General features: G+C 44.6%; 1 protein-coding gene across 10 annotated transcripts in view; it reads right to left on the bottom strand.

Annotated features, from left to right (window-relative positions):
* The window catches only part of ANK1 (ankyrin 1), a 1,037,654-nt gene that overhangs the window by 288,312 nt on the left and 732,951 nt on the right, over positions 1-16,391 (bottom strand). For all 10 annotated transcript variants that reach the window (XM_086943592.1, XM_086943597.1, XM_086943588.1 and 7 more), the window contains 2 exons: positions 10,179-10,304; positions 7,292-7,411 (listed from right to left, as the gene is read on the bottom strand). In XM_086943592.1, coding sequence (XP_086799718.1) covers positions 7,292-7,411; positions 10,179-10,304 — 246 coding nt within the window. The remainder of the gene's footprint in view (positions 1-7,291; positions 7,412-10,178; positions 10,305-16,391) is intronic.

Raw genomic sequence — 16,391 nt, 5'->3', positions numbered from 1 at the left:
TATTCTGGACTCCAAAAATGAGAGTGGATGGCGACCACCTTCCTCTCAAAAACATTTTAACATGTTTAACACAAGTGGTCTCCCTTTTGCGTAACAAGGAAGTTTCATACATCGACCTAATAACACTATAGCCATATTGCTTTTTGCTTTCAGTATTATTTGCAATCACATGCATCCACAAATGATCATCTGCTCAGTCTACAGAATGTAAGCTTATGAACGACTTATAATCAGTAAATGAAGGAAAAGAAAACGTTTACCTCTACAAAACATGGAATACTACAGCTTCAAACCATGCATACCATGCATTGTGCTTTGGCGTTACTGACTATGTTTGACGTGTAAACTGCTATTTTTCCAACATTGGATCTTTTATATATTCACAAGCTTGAATCATTCCCCGTCATCAGGCTGACAGTCCCACTCCTCAGTACTTTAAAATGACAGTATAAAGTGTTAAATAAACAGCATACAGTGTAAAATGGCCAAAGCCCTGAAACAACATTGCATATTTAGTAGCACATCCACCTCATTTGAAAGCACCCAAAGTTCAGCCAATGAGGTGGAAGCTTAAGCTCTCCTACTCCCCCCTTAAAGGCCACTATAGCTCAGGTTACTAATACAGGTCTCTGCTTTGACTTTTCAGCGAAACTTACATTGGTTACTTTCTTGATCTGCCTTGGATTTAAATCAGCTCTATCTTCGACACAGAAGTACTGTGAGTTGTTTTTAGGGAAATTGTATACATTTATGTGCCAGGGAGATAATTTTACTGGACAGACAACTGTCACCAACTGTCACAATGGCTGAAAGACACAAGAAAGCTCTTTTTAAGGCTTGCTCATTGTGTGGTCTAAAAAAGATATATATTGAAGATACTTATTTACAATGTATTTTTTGCCTGTGTCCAAAACATAAGGCATTTACATGTGACTTTGATAGGTGCTTTTCATCTAAAACTCTTAAGGAAAAAGTAAGGAGATTAGCTTTGTATCTGGTGGCAAAGGCAAATATTTCTCCTTCTAAAGGGGATGCCCCCTCTTCAGGGGAAGATTCTGTGAAAAGTGCTCCTCCACACACTTCCACGCAGGCAGCGCAAAAAACAGAGACGTACTAAGTTTCCTGAGTTGGACTTTGTTTGGAACGGCGCTTGAAGCCACCCCTTCTGCCCCTAAACAAGGAAACTATGCCTTTAATGTTTCATGAGTTTGCATTTAGGATCAGCTACTAAAAAAATAAATATATTAACCTCTTTGATGATGTCACTATCAACGACCTCATCAACACTGCCTACAAGACAGCTGACGAAGAGACCCTCAGTGTTGTCGGCAACAACACTGTATACAACGAACCCATCAACGCTTACCCCATCGACGACGAACCAATCGACAATGATCCTGTCGATGATGATCCCGTCAACGAAAAAACACCCACTGTGTCAAAGGAGTCATTGCCGTCGTCGGTGACGGTGACTACCATACCGTCAACAAGTAGACAAAATTCCGTCATTGACGACACTGTTGCCGACAACCATTCCGTCGACACCATCAAAAGCTGTTTTCCCACCTCTGCTTTCCCCACTGAAGGTATCAGCATTTCCACCAACTCAAATTTTGCAATCTGATCAGGAAGATGGGGAAAGGGAATATGGTACGCAAACTGCATATAGCTCAACACAACTGAGTTTGAAAAATGTCCCGGATTCTGGAGACGATGGAGGAAAGCGACTTTTATTCAGTCTCTGATTATCATCAGGACTGTATTAGTCATGTCTCATAGTCTTGCATTACTCCTCGACGTAGGCACTGGAAGGTGTTCGGGGGCCAATTACTTTTTTTACTACATTACAGCAAACAATGGAAACCTTTCAAAAGTTAGTACCTCAATAACCACCACAACAGCCTACTCCTTAATCAGCTAATCCTCCTCCACAGTAGTTACCACAACCCCTTACACCACCTCCAAGAGAATCACCCAGATTAGTTTACAGGGCAATGGTTTCATCAATGCCTGCAGTTATGGGCAATAGTGACTCCAATTATTCTATATAACTCTGATGTTAATAAGGAATAAGGTGAACTGCCACAGGATGATGAAGGGCAAGATGATAGAGTGATCCCTAGGGAAGAGGATATTGCACCTGTTTCTCAAGATCCAATGGACGATATCTTCAGATTTAATTCTCTTAAGGAAAGAGCTGAGAAGAAATGTAATCTTCCAAAAAAGTTCACAGACCAACCATGTTTCCTTTATGACTTTAAGGAGCAACCAAGGAAGCCTGTTAAAGCTATTCCAATTCTAGATTGTATTTATACACACGGTCTCAAGTTAATGACGAGTCCGGCTACAGTTCAGACAGTGCTTCCTCACCTGCAGAAGAAATATAAACCTTCTGAGACTGCTCCAGCTTGCCTCACAGTGCATACTAAGCTGGATTCAGTTATCTCCTCAGTGGCACAATGCCAATCTAAGACTTCACTTACACCGTCTTCCAACCCTCCAGATAGAGATAGAAGACGTATAAATAATTTAGGCAAAAGAATCTCATATATGACAGCAACACCCATCAAAACAGTCAGGCTATGGAAATCTTGCGGTTTTATGATCATCAGATGTGGTAAGATATTGTACTATTACTTGAGGTTATCCTAAAGAATAAAATGGTGACAGTGAGAGCTATCCTTAAGTAAGGAGAACTCACTCCTTTCATTATTGATGCAGCAGTGGTTGTCTCCAATTCAGGTTTCGATCAACATGCAGGAGGAATGGTGTTAGGAAGGCAAGGTTGGCTAAAGTCTACAGCCTTTCATCCTGAGATTTTGTATAACCCTTACTCTTTTTGCCAAGCATGTGGATGAGGTTCTTCAAGGTCTTAAAACAGATACAGATATAGATACTGCTAAGGCTTTGCGTCTCCTTCAGTATTGAAGATCTGGATCTACCAAAGTTTGTGCCGCTCGAATATCACAATGTTTTAGGGGAGGATTCAACCAATATGGAAGTCAGAGATATTATCCACAAAGACAACCTGGGTATGTCAAAGGATATTCCTATAACCGTAGTCAAAACCAACACTACAGGAGATCATCAGGAAGAAAGAGAAGTGCACCAAAATCACGCACCAATGACAACAAGAAAAGAGCTTCACTCTCTTCCTTCCCCCACTTTTCCTTCTCCTACACTGCCATTGGTGGGCAGAATTCCCCTGTTTAAAACTGCTTCAGGGGCTATAGCAGCAGACAAATGGGTGAGGCAAATTATTATTTCAAGACATATAATGGAATTCGTCCAGAGACTCCTGTGAACATACTCAAGAAAGAGAATCATCTACATGTGCAGAAGCTTTAGCAGGACATTCTCCTACTGTTTCTCAAGGGAGCTATAGAGATTTTCTCCAAATCACAGAGAAATTTGGAGTTTCACTTCATGTTTTTCAAGATCAAAAGGAAAATAGCTCAGTGGAGACCAATCCTAGACTTCAGACAACTAAATAAGTTCCTGAAGAAGCAATCTTTCTGAAAGGTTACTTTACATGAGGTCCTCCTGATGATGCAGGGAGGGTATTTCATGACCTTCCTGGATCTTTGAATGGGTATTTCCACATAACCATTCATCAAAGACAAAGGAAACATCAATAATTTCTAGTAGCAGGGCAGCATTATAAATTTACGGTGCTTCCTTTTGGGCTCAAATTAGTCCCTCAAAATGTTCTTAAGTTAGTGCCTTGCTTCAGTGGCTGCCTCCCTCAGACAGGAAGATCATCAGGAGTTTCCATACCTCAACGACTGGGTCATTAAGGTTCCATCACAGGAAGAGGCAAGAAGGTCTACGATGGCCTGCATCAATCTGTTTAAGAAACTAGGCCTCACGTTAAACAGGGAAAACATTTAATTGGAACCTCGAACAAAAATTCAGTTTTTGGGTGCATTACTCGACACGCAACTGGGAAAGGGTTTTCCATCTTAGGAAAGGGTGAAGAGGCTGCAAATTATGGCAAGAGACATCTCTATAAAACAATCAATAACAGTTAGACAATAGACATCCCTATCTGGCCTAATGGTGTCATGCATTTATTTATTTATTTATAAAGTTTTAGGCGTTGTTCCTTTTTGCAGGCTCAGCATGAGGCCTGTTCAGAAAGAACTCGACTCACAATGGAAGCAAACTGAGGAGTCTTGGGAGGATACCGTAGAAGTCACAAGGGGGATCAAACAGGCATAGTTCTGGTGGGTGCTTCCAGAAAATCTGAGCGCAGCACTGTCTTTCCTCTTTGTGTCAAACAAGATGATGCTTACAAAAGATGCATCCATGGATAGATGGAGAACTCACCTGCAGGAACTCTCAAGCAGATGCCTATAGTGAGATGTGGAAAAGTCACTTCACATCACTTTTTTGGAACTATGCGCCATTTGACTAGGCCTGCAGGCAATTCTACCCAGCCTAATAGGTCAGCCAGCCCCAGTCAGAACAGACAACACAACATCCATGTTCTATATAGCCAAGTAAGAAGGAACTCAATCCCTCTTAGAAGAGGCACAACAGCTCTGGAATAAGGTCGTTTCTCACAAGATTGACATCTCTGTGGAACATTTGCCAGAATGATCAGGTGGATGAACTCAGCCCGCAAATGTCAATTGTCACAAGTGGGAATTCGAACAGAAGCAGGCAGATTATATTTTTGATCAATGGGGTCACCCCACAATCGATCTGGTTGCCACTCTGTGCAACAGGAAATGCCCGTACTTCGCAAGCAGGTTCTGGCATCCAGAAACAATGGGCAATCCCTTTTCGATCAGTTGGTCTAAGATATTTGCCTATGCCTTTCCTCCTTTTCCCCTTATCCTCCGGGTACAGGTGAAGGCGAAGCTAGAGCATTGCATTCCAATCCTCGTTGCTCTGCTGTAGAAAAGCCAATATTGGTACAGTGAGCTGCTGCAATCATCTACAAATTCAGCCATTCCTCTGAAAGTATAGGCCACAATTCTGTCCCCGCATCACACAGAGAATCTCCATCATGATCCCAAGTATCTGGACTTGACAGCATGGAATCTGATATCCTAGCTTTGGGGCATTTGGATCTGACAAAAGAATGTAGAAACATTTTGGCACAAGCTTGAGATCCAGCCACCACAAAGACCAACAATGCCAAGCGGAAGCATTTTTGTATAGGTTGCAGGAATAACGGTCATCATCCTCTGAAAAAAAAAACCTTGTCAAATCATCCGTATTTGTTGAACCTAGCGAACAATGGACTTAAATACTCTTCTGACAGGGTTCAGCTGGCTGCAATTTCGAGATTTAGGCGAACTGATTGGTCAACATCTTCTCTGTTCTCTGAAAGAATCATAAAACAGTTCATAAAAGGGCTTTTAGAGCTTTTCCACCGTTTTAACATCCACCACTTGCATGGGAACGTAATACTTTCCTGAGTCAGTTGATTCTGCCTCCTTTCAAAACAACACATAAGGCACATTTACAATCGGTCTCACAAAAGACAGTGCTTCTACTAGCATTAATATTTGCGAGGAGAGTGGGAGAGATTCAAGCATTTACCCTCAAGGAACCATTCCTTAGGTTTGCAAAGGAAAAAATAATCTTGAAAGCCAACCCCAAAATTTAAACCTGAGGTTCCTACTGATTTTCATTTGAATTAACCTGTCATTTTTCATTTTTTCTGTCCAAATACGTCTACATCAGCAGAAATATCATTGCATTTATTCGACCTGCATAGATGCTCAAGTACTAAATAGACAAAACAATGGTCATACATACTTCAGACCAGTTGTTTGTGTCTTTTGAACAACCAAGACCAGGTTGTCCCCTGTCCAAGCAGGGGTTAGCTCGTTGGCTCTCCGCCTGTATTTTCTTCTGTCAAGCCAAGGTCAAGCGCCCACTCCAGGAAAGAGTGAGGGCAACTTCCACCAAGAACATGGCATCTCCTGTGGCACTGTATGGTTGGGTGTCCTTAAAGACAACCACCGTGCAGCTACAAGAAAGAGCTGGCACATGTTCATGAAGGACTACAGACTAGACGTGGATGCAGAAGCTGACACAGCAGTGGGACAGGTAGTTCTGAGAAACCTGTTTGATAAAGGTGAGCCTGCTCCTATTGGTTATATTTTATAATGTGTACTGCTAGCTTTTCTGATTCAAGAATGTGAATATCCCGAACCTGATTCACAAAGGTAAACTGAGACGAAAGCCCTACTTTACGTATTCACAAAGGGCATTCACTACTCATAAATGCCCTCTGTGAATATCGAAAGTCTGACTTTAGGACCTTTGGTATTCACAAAGGGCGTTTACAAGTAGTAATTGCCTTTTGTGAAAACCAAAAGTCGTAAAGTTCGACTTTCGTCTCAGTTTACCTTTGAGATTCGGGCCCACTATGTTGTAGAAGAAATTTGTTATTTACCTGTAACTCCAGTTCTACAACATTTATATCTTTTATATATTCACATGTGGCCTTCCCTCCTCCCCTTGCAGAGGCTCATCTAATATTATTCTCGTATTTAAATCTATATAGGGACAAACAATAGGGATAATTATTTTTACATTTGATATAATTACTGTATAGGAACACTCCCTGACCTCTCTCCATCCACTGGCTAAGACCCTCTTTCCTTGAAACCATGATTGGGTACAGGAGTTGTCTGACTCATGTGCCTGACCATGGTTTCAAGTGAAGAGGCATGTTGCATATTTTTTAGTCCATACATATGTTTTTTTTATTATACTAGCAACTGTCTTCTCACATTAAGGTTTATGTGATTCCAGAGGTCATTGTTTATGTAGTGCATCTTCTGAATGTATGAAATATTATTAGTGGAGCTCAATATCCTATTTGTGAGCAAACATGTTTGTTTATTGATTTACCTTAAATAAGTATAGTCCCTTTCTATTGCCGAATGGGTGCAAGCAAGTGCATTCCTAGTCGTTATGCATACTTATATGCATACACATTACCCATGGATGCTTTAATATGTAATCAAAGTTACATGAACAAAGTTATATTCAAGCACTGTATCCTTGGTACTGGTAAAATTGTATGGGTGAGTAAATCTTAATGCTGGAGTAATTTGATTTGTTAGTAAATCTTATTAAAAGTGTAAATTCACATTTTGTGAATACAAAATAACATATAAACTTAGCCTGTCTTGATCAGTTCGTATGTGAAGATGCAGGAGTAACACAAGGGACACTGAGAAGCTACCCTTGCTACATGGTGGTGTTAGTACACTGTTACCTGTGTAACTGGTCATATATATGCACCAGTTTCGGCAATACATACCTTATTACATGCTGGCATGCTGACATTCAGGTGACAGAGGATATGCTGAGAGTCCTCGTACTTCATCGCCTTACGGAGGAAAGAGAGAGACCCACAACCTTCTCGGGAGCTGTCTCTCACCTAAAGAGAAACCCCACAGAAGACAAGGGGGCAGAATCTTTGCTTAAGGATTAGACACCAGGGACACCAAAGTAACCAAAGGTTGAGACAGACACACAATAGCACAGCACAATGCTCAAAGCCAGAGCACACCATAGAGCAAAATACAGCACGTAAGAGCACAGAGGAACACACACTGCTACGAAGAGTTCGCAGAAAGGCAAAGACATATGAAGAGGCGAAATACAGGTCAAAGCTTGCAGCAGCCCAAGGACAGCTTCAGCAGCATATGGGCACACCTTACAACAGTTCGTAACAGATGAAAGGCAACAGGCCGAAGCACCAAGACTACCTCAACAACACAAAAGTCTTAACACAAAACAGCTTAAATACCACAAAAGCATTTTTAGAACAACCTAAAAGACAACTTTTGCCAGCAAAAAGACAACTTACAATAGCAAAAAGAAATCACAGCAGAAAAATGACAAATAACGTTAAAGACAACATGAAACAGCACAAGAACTAATCGCAGCAGCTTAAAGACAAAAAGCAACAAAAAAAGATAGCTTGGAGGAGAAATAATATAACACTCAAAAGCAAATCTACATGCTGCGGCACAAAGATAATTTGCATCAGAAAACAAAAGAATGTGCAGTAACACAAAACTCTGAAAACATAGATGAGACTGCTTGTAACAATACATATTTTGCTTGGCACAACGAGAAATAATTTAAAAATACTGAAGCCACTCAGCTTGGAACAGAACAAAGACAACCTTCAACAGTGCAAATACTACTCACAGCAAAATAGTATACTCTCATGAGTACATGGGCATCAAACGTGGCACAGAGACAATTCATACCAACATAAAAGTAAATTGCAGCAGCAAAAAATAAGTTTCAACAGCTTGACAGAACACCACAGCAAGATGACAGTATGCACCTTCATTGAAGGATGCAGAGATGCAGCACATTATGCACACAGAGAAAGCAGCACAAAGATTAAAATAAATCAGAATCACAGCTCGAAGTGCTGGTAAACGACATTCCTGAACACTACTGAGACAGCTCGCAACTGTACAGACAGGACGCACACAGCTCCCAACAGCATAAAAACACAGCATACAACAGCACAAAAACAAAACATTCAACAGCGTGAAAAAACATCAGTGCAAAGACATGGCTCAACAACATTGCACACACAACTCTCAATACTGTGGCATGAAAGCTGCAGAAACAAAGCACCACAATCACAAAGCTCCTCAAATATTCAGCTCACAATATAAAAGTGCAAACAAAGACGCAACATCCAACCACGAAGATAAAGTATGTAACAGCACAAGAACAAAACTAACAACAGTAAAAACTCAAAATTATAACATCACAAACACATTGCTTGAACAAGAGAACCCAAGAAGAACACACATCAACGCAGCTCACAGCAGCATAAGGATCATAGTCCACTCATTATACACAAAACGTAGTTACAACTGCACAAAGGCACATTACATAACAGCAAATATGCAGCATACACCATAAATATATAGCTAAACACCCATGGATGGATAATGCAACAGCAGAAAGCCACTAATCATAAAACTACTGCAAGGCAACACATGACACCACGATGTCGCTACTCACAACATAGATGAGATATGGCTCCAAACAGCACAGAGGGACACTTTACAGCAGTACAGGGACACAGCATATAACAGCACTGCAGCATATCTCATGACGTCATAAAAATACAGTATGTAACTGACAGCACCACCACACACCTAGTATCACTGAGGAATCACCTTTACCAACGGCACAGCGCCATTAGACAGCAAAATGATATTTAAACGCATTATTATCATACAACACATATAAATTGCATGACCAAAGAGGCAGAGCAAAAATACTCACAGCAACACCACAAAGATTAATAGTGTGCAACCGTACTATGGCACATAATCAGGCATAACTACGACACATAATGAAACAGCTCCAAAGTAAGCATTAGGGCAGCACAGATACACAACAGGTAATAGCACCAAAACACCAATTTTAACACTACGGCAAAATTCACGTCTGGTGGCTTTCTGTGTGACATACTGATAGTAAATAAGTAACACAAAGACAACTCACGAGAGCACAACCATGCACAATGCGCCTTAAGGGCTGATTATTAACTCTTATACATGTGTGATTTCTCTGATTTCCGCAATTCACCCGGTTTCCTGGTTCTGGAAATGAGGTATCTTTGCATTAACTATGAAGCTTTGTGTGAACTATGAAGGTTGGTGGCTCTCTGCTGAGTGACAGGAGCCTAGAGAATCCTGTGCAGGTCATCAGTGGGATCAGACATGAGAGAGCTTGGAGGTGCAGTCCGTCAAGTTAATGCAAAAAGACACACAGTACAATAGAACAGCGACATCAGCAGCACAACCGAGCCGACAAATAGCAAAGGCTTAACAGACAACAGCACAAAAAGGCAGAACGCAACAACTGCAGACTGTGCGTCAATGCACAAGGACAGCTTGCGACACCGAACAGAGAAACACAGCTTACACTATTGCAGAGACACAGCACACATGGTTGCACAATATTGCAGAGGCACAGCACACAACACTGCAGAGACACAACATACAACATGGCTGACCTGAGGCAACACCGCACTTGCTCTGAGCTGAGGCACGCCACACAACGCAGCTCCGAGCTGAGATACTGTACAACACACGGCAGTGTCTATGACACAGCAGCACCCTTCCGAGCTCCTCCTCCGGCCTCGAAGGGCGGGTATTTACCTTCACAGGGATGGCGAGCCGGTTCTCGCGGAAGGCCTGAAAGTTAAAGCTGCGCTGTTGGGTTGCTTTTTTGAGAGGCACCAGGTTCCCTGACAACTCTACGAAAAGCGGCATCCCCTCCAGGACCTGCAGAAAAGCAGAGGCATGTTAGAGGCCTCTGACAGTTTCACTCACAGAAAGAGAACACTGCCGCGTCCACGGGGACCCGCTGCCGCAGTGGTTGATTCCCTGGTTACTTACCGGTAATCTTCATTACTCCAAGTGTTGTTTTCCTCACCACATGAGTAACAAAGTGAGCTTCAGCTCCACACCAGAACCCTCCAAAGCAAAGTTAGCATTCCATGCCTCCCATCCCTTCCCAACATGTAATGTATGTATGTAATGTAATGTATGTGTAGTTGTAAAGCGCACTGTTACCTCGTTACGTGGCGTCCTGGTGCTGTATACCGCTGGGGAACCAGTCCTGGCTTTCCCTGTGAGAGGGCACCCCCAAGGTGAAGCCAGGCATCCCCGGCGCTGCTGGGGCCGTTGTGGAGATTAAGCAATCTATTGCCCAGAGTTCCAGAGTGGGACCCATGATTAGCGTAGGCACCTAGGCGAGAATTATCAAGTCCGCGGACATTGACCCAAGACCCTGCCGCGTCGGGAATTGAACCCATAGGAGGGAGGCTGCCTGCAGCTGCTTCCTGTTGTAGAGAGGACGACGCAGACTGACGACGCGAGACGGGCTGGCAAAGGTAGGTTAACTTAACTTTTTTAATTTTTTTATTAAACCTCCCCTGTGTGCGACCCCCTCCACGCACGCCCCCAACCTGTGAGTCATACTGGCTGCGACTGACCACCTGATTGTCCGTACCGACCAGAACATGATACCCCCGGAGAACAGGAGCAAACTCCAGACAAGCCAGATGTACGGCCTTCATGACCCGAAAGTTGGAGGAGCATCCCGCCTACAGGCGATCCCACCGACCCTGAACAGACCGAGAATCTTAGGTTGCACCCCAGCCCAGGAGGCTGGCATCAGATGGGAGCACCCAGGAAGAGGATACCAGTAACAGAAGACCCTTGGAGAGATGGGACTCCACCAACCCCCAACCCAGATCGGAGTAAATCTGCGGGGGACACAACCACCGGGAAATCGTAATCCTCTGAACAGGGAGCTCACAGGGACAGAATATGGTTTACTAATGGGTACAAATAGAGGCATGCCCATGGAAGCACATTGATAGTTGCCGGCATCAAATCCTGCACCCTCAACCACTGATGGACAGGGGCGCAGTTCTGAGCCAGGAGACAACCCAGGTCCCTCCATAAGGTAGTCCTCCGCTCCTCTGGCAAGCAAAACATCCCCCGGACCAAGTCCAGGCGACCCAGATGAACACCAAGACCTGGGAAGGCACCAGGTGGGACTTCTTGTGGTTGATCAGGAAACCATGAATGGACAGGACCTCGCAGACCCTCTGGACGTGAAGAGTCCCGGTAGAAAAAGAAGAGGCATAGATCAGCCAGTAATCCAGGTAGGGAAAACCCCTAATCCCTTCCCTGTGAAAGAACACAACCAAGGAGGCCAAAACCTTTGTGAAGACACTTGGGGCAGAAAACAAACCAAAAGGAAGTACCAACTGGAAGTGTCTGCCCCCACGTAAAACCAGAGGTAACGCTGGGAAGACGGGTGGATGGGGACATGGAGGTAGGCATCCAGGAGATCCAGTGAAGCCACCACCTCCCCCTGAACCAGCAGCAGGAGGATCTCCTGCAAAGAGAGCATCTTAATTTAACATGGGGAATGTAAGAATGTACCTGTTTCAAATCCAACACTGTCTGGAAGTCCCCAGAAACCTTCCTCACCAGAAACAGGATGGAATTAACACCCAAGCCCATCTGACAAGCTGGAACTGAACGAAAGGCCCCTTCTGAGAAAAGATCCTGAGCACCAGCCAACAGAACCTCCCTTTTTCGTGTTGCCGAAGGCGGGGGAGTGACAAGGAAAGCATCCTGAGGGAGGGAGTCAAACAAGATTAAGTAACAGTTCCGTACAATCCGTAGGTCTCACTGATCTGAGATTGAGGATTCACAGGCAGCGAAGAAATTCAACAGCCGCCTTCCCACCGGAGCACAGACAGCCGGTCCAAGGATAGTCAGGATTTTTATGCGTGGGTAGAAGTAACCGGCTGAGACCAGAATTTGTTGAGAACGTGGTGCCCCGGCAGCGACCCCGACCTTGAAAGGGCATGCCCCCCCCACATCCCCCCACCCCCCCGGGGAGTGGAAGAAGGAGCAAAGAACCTCCTGGGACCAAAAAAACAGCCACAAGAAGAATGGATTGGAGCTAACAGCTTCCTGTCCTCGGCGGACTTCTTAACCATCTCCTCCAGGGAATAACCAAACAGTTTTGTCCCTGCAAAAGGAATCTTCATAAGGAATGCCATCTGGGCCTTGTCCGCTTTCCTGTGACAGAGCCACACCTGGTGACAAGCCTGAATAGCTGAACCTCCAGCCGAGGCCCCAGAGGTGTAAAAGGAGATGTCAGACAACAGCTTTGTCTGCTGCTCCATGATTGCCAGAGTAGGAAGGACGTCAGTCCACTGTTCCAACAGTTCGGCCAATGATTGAAAGTCCTTCAACAGAGATAGGACAGTGTCAGACAAATAGGCGGAAGCCCTAATGGAGAAGTTGGCAGCCGCATAGGAACGCTTAGCAGCAGCCTCAACTCTCCTATCTACCGGACTGAGGGAGATGCATCCTCTGAAATGATGAACACTTGAGATGCCAGACCTGCCATTGGAGAATCAACCTTCACGGAAGAAGGAAAATCCTTCGCAAAGTCCTGTATGGCATAGCGTTTGGATAGGTAACGCAGGAAAGCCTGTTTGTCCACCTCTTGCCACTCATTGTAATCATCTTTTTTACAGAAGGATGTAGAGGCAAGGACTCTGGCTCCTTTAGCTGATATTGCATGAAAAAATACTCTGTCAGCTCATCGACAGGAGGAGCAGGGAAGGCCATGTTGTCCTTGATGTGCTGAAGAACTTCTCTGAATTCCTGGCCCTGCACATAACGACCCCTGAGGTCCTCCTCCTCACCCTCAGTGCCTGGGAGAGGGTCCAGTCGCTGACGGTTAGGGGAAGAGGGGTCCTGCCCCCCCTTGCGCTATTCAAAGACTCCTGCCACCGCAGACTGAATCATGGGCTGAATTGTCTGGAGAGACAGGGACGCAGCTGGGAGCTGCGCTCCACCATTACTAGAGGATCTTCACCAGGCTCCATTGCTGGGACACAGCAGGAGACAAAACAGCAGGGAAACAGCAGCAAAGCACTGCAAAAAGCCATGCAGAGGACTAGAGCAATCCTCCCTATGTACCTACTGCTGTCGTAATTGTCAGGCGAGATAGCGTATAACTATCAGCAGCACACATAGCCAGGCAACCCTCACTCACGGGAAGCCGGCCATGCGAGACACAGCCCCCCTGGAGGCCGGATAGACCTGGAGATTCAGAACATCGCAAACCTCCATGGCCGCTGACAAATTCAAAAGAAATGCGATTACTGCCCCCCCACCCACAACAAAGTGGAAGAGCAGGAGCTGAGAGGTAAGAGACGAGTCGCCTGCACCGCGTACAACTAGACACTCCAGCCTACAAGGCAAGCCTCGCGGAGAGGCCAAGCGGCTCGTAGCCGCTCGCATCTCAGATGGCTCCACATGCCTGTGTCCCAGATGGATATGATACGTAGGCACAACCAGACAGTCCACTGGGCTGGAGCTGTATAGCAAAAAGGCTGAAGGCGCTGGTGCAGATAAAACACTTGCGTTCTAGAAGGAGACGAGACACAAGGACATAAGAAACCCCACCCGGGCTACCAGAACAAGTGCCATAATTCCATTCCAAGAACCGCACACATAGGGTCGCTACGGGCGCCGAGCCCACACACCCCCATGGCTCGCTAGTGTAGAACATCTCCGCTTAAGGGGGGAGAGAGAGGGGGCACACCCAGGAAATGGGCCCGCTTGAGTAGGGCCTCCACCCCAGGGTTGTGGATCCTGCTAGAGTAGAATCTTGACTTACCTGAATATGCGCATTTGGAGAGTCCAGCGCAGAACAAAATTAACAGGTAGTGGGATGGGCCGACTCTCCTGACTGATACTAGGTCAGGGGTGACGGTGGTCAACCATGTTGAGGAGGGATGGGAAGCATGGGATGCTAACTTTGCTTTGGAAGGTTCTGGTGTGGAGCTGAAGCTCACTTTGTTACTCATGTGGCAAGGAAGACTTATGAGTAGGTAATGCTGTGAAGCTATATGTCAAATCGCTCTCAACTAGAACACACAGCACTTAAGAGGTCTTCTGCAGTACAGTCACAGCACCACATTTATGTCTGTGATCCCTGCTGCAGCTGAGCGAAATGTTTATAGGCATACTAGACCACCAGATGAGCTAGAATTCTGGTAAACCTTTTGCACCTGAGTGAGGAAGCTTGCAACTGAGTGATCCTAAACCCAACCCGCTCATCCCTCTACAGCACAGTGAGATCTCCAGCAAATCATTGCAATGTTCTGCATTTGACTGGGATCTTTTAAGAAACATTTGAGTGGACAAGCAAAAGAAATGGTTACTTACTTGAAATCCTAGTTTTCAATTATGGGCCTGAATAAGAAAGATTCGGTGGAGCAGGATTTGCATGTGGAATTAATTCCACTCTTGCCCATAAAAATGGTAGGGAATACGACTCCTGCACTTTAGAGGGTTAAATCTCCCACCTTATCCAGGACAGGAATCGGCCAAGAAAACATTTGTGAAAACTCAGGCAAGTGTGTTGTTATGAGCATTGTGTCCCTGCCATCCTACTCTCAGACATTGGGAGCAGAGTTCTTCCCACAAAACAATATCTCCTGCTGGTGTAATGTTACATGTAAATACATAGATTTATGAGTGCAACTGTGGTTGTGTGAATGAACCACAGTAATTTGCATCTGTAAATTAAGCCATTTGTAACTTGAGCTAACAAATGCAAATGGATTTGTGACTAGGGCACCTAAAATAAATAAAAGAGAATCTTTCAAAAGCAAATTTGGCAAGTGAAAAAAAGGCTACAGGGCTGGAAACATTCTTCACAGATCACGCTATACAAAAACAGAAAATCGAAGAGAAGTTAAATGCCAGCATAGTGCATTGTGGCTTCTAACTTCCAGATGGTGCATGGCTGCCAAAAAGCATTACCATCTTCCTAAATTTACGGTTACCAGCGGATCTGTTTCCCATATTTTTTTTTTTTCAGAATATGGATAGTCGGAAAGGAAAAGTTACTTTTAAAAAAAATATCTTTATTGGCATTTTTTAACCTATGCAGAGGGTATATCTTTTATACATATAGTGAAACATTTGAGCAGAAAATATACATTTCCAGCCTCCATTTGGAGGATCATCAGACAGCAAATTATCTTTTCAGCCTGTTCCCTCGGAATATATAACATAACATTCTTGGATAATGCCTCCTTTGTCAGCAGAATCTCTTAACTCCCCTATATACCCCCTCCCTTCCCACCCTCTTCCGCGTGTCCGTATGTCTACACTACTCTCTTCTTGACTCCTGTTTGTGGCTCATCTCGCGTCCTACTCATGGTTCATAAGGCTGTTGTTAGTCGCTACTCTATTGTCTATGGGGGGGGGGGTCCCAGCATCTGGATTCGAGGTCAGGGGTGCTCCGGGTAATTATGTTTCACCTACATCTCTTAAAATTGCCTCCCAGGCATGTAAACCATCTTCCACTTTCTCATCATGTCTCATTTGTTTCTATCAGTACGCCTCTGCCCTTGTTCATTCCATCACCACCCCCTTTTGTACCGCCTTGTTCATTCATAAACACCTTCACCCACATCACTACTCTTGGCGGGCAGTGACTCATCCATGATATGGCTACTCGACGTTTTCCACGTACAAGCCCTAGCATCACGAATTTCCAACTGAGGTTTTTAGTTTTAGGATTAGGAAGTAAACCCAACAGGACCGTGCGAATCTCCCCAGGAACCACCCATCCCGTAGCCTCCTTTAGTTTGGCTAAAATTTCGGTCCAGTAAAGGCCCATAATTAAGCAAGACCAGGTCATATGTATGAAATCCGTGTCCGCTTCACCGCAGTGGGGACAACGCTCCGAGTAATTTGGGTAAATTCTATTTAGTGTTTTGGGGTAAGGTAGGTTTGGTGCACAAAGTTGTACTG

This window comes from Lissotriton vulgaris, chromosome 11 (genome assembly GCF_964263255.1).
Source record: "Lissotriton vulgaris chromosome 11, aLisVul1.2, whole genome shotgun sequence".
NCBI classification, from domain to species: Eukaryota; Metazoa; Chordata; class Amphibia; order Caudata; family Salamandridae; genus Lissotriton; species Lissotriton vulgaris.
This window is presented reverse-complemented; position numbering and strand designations above follow the sequence as displayed.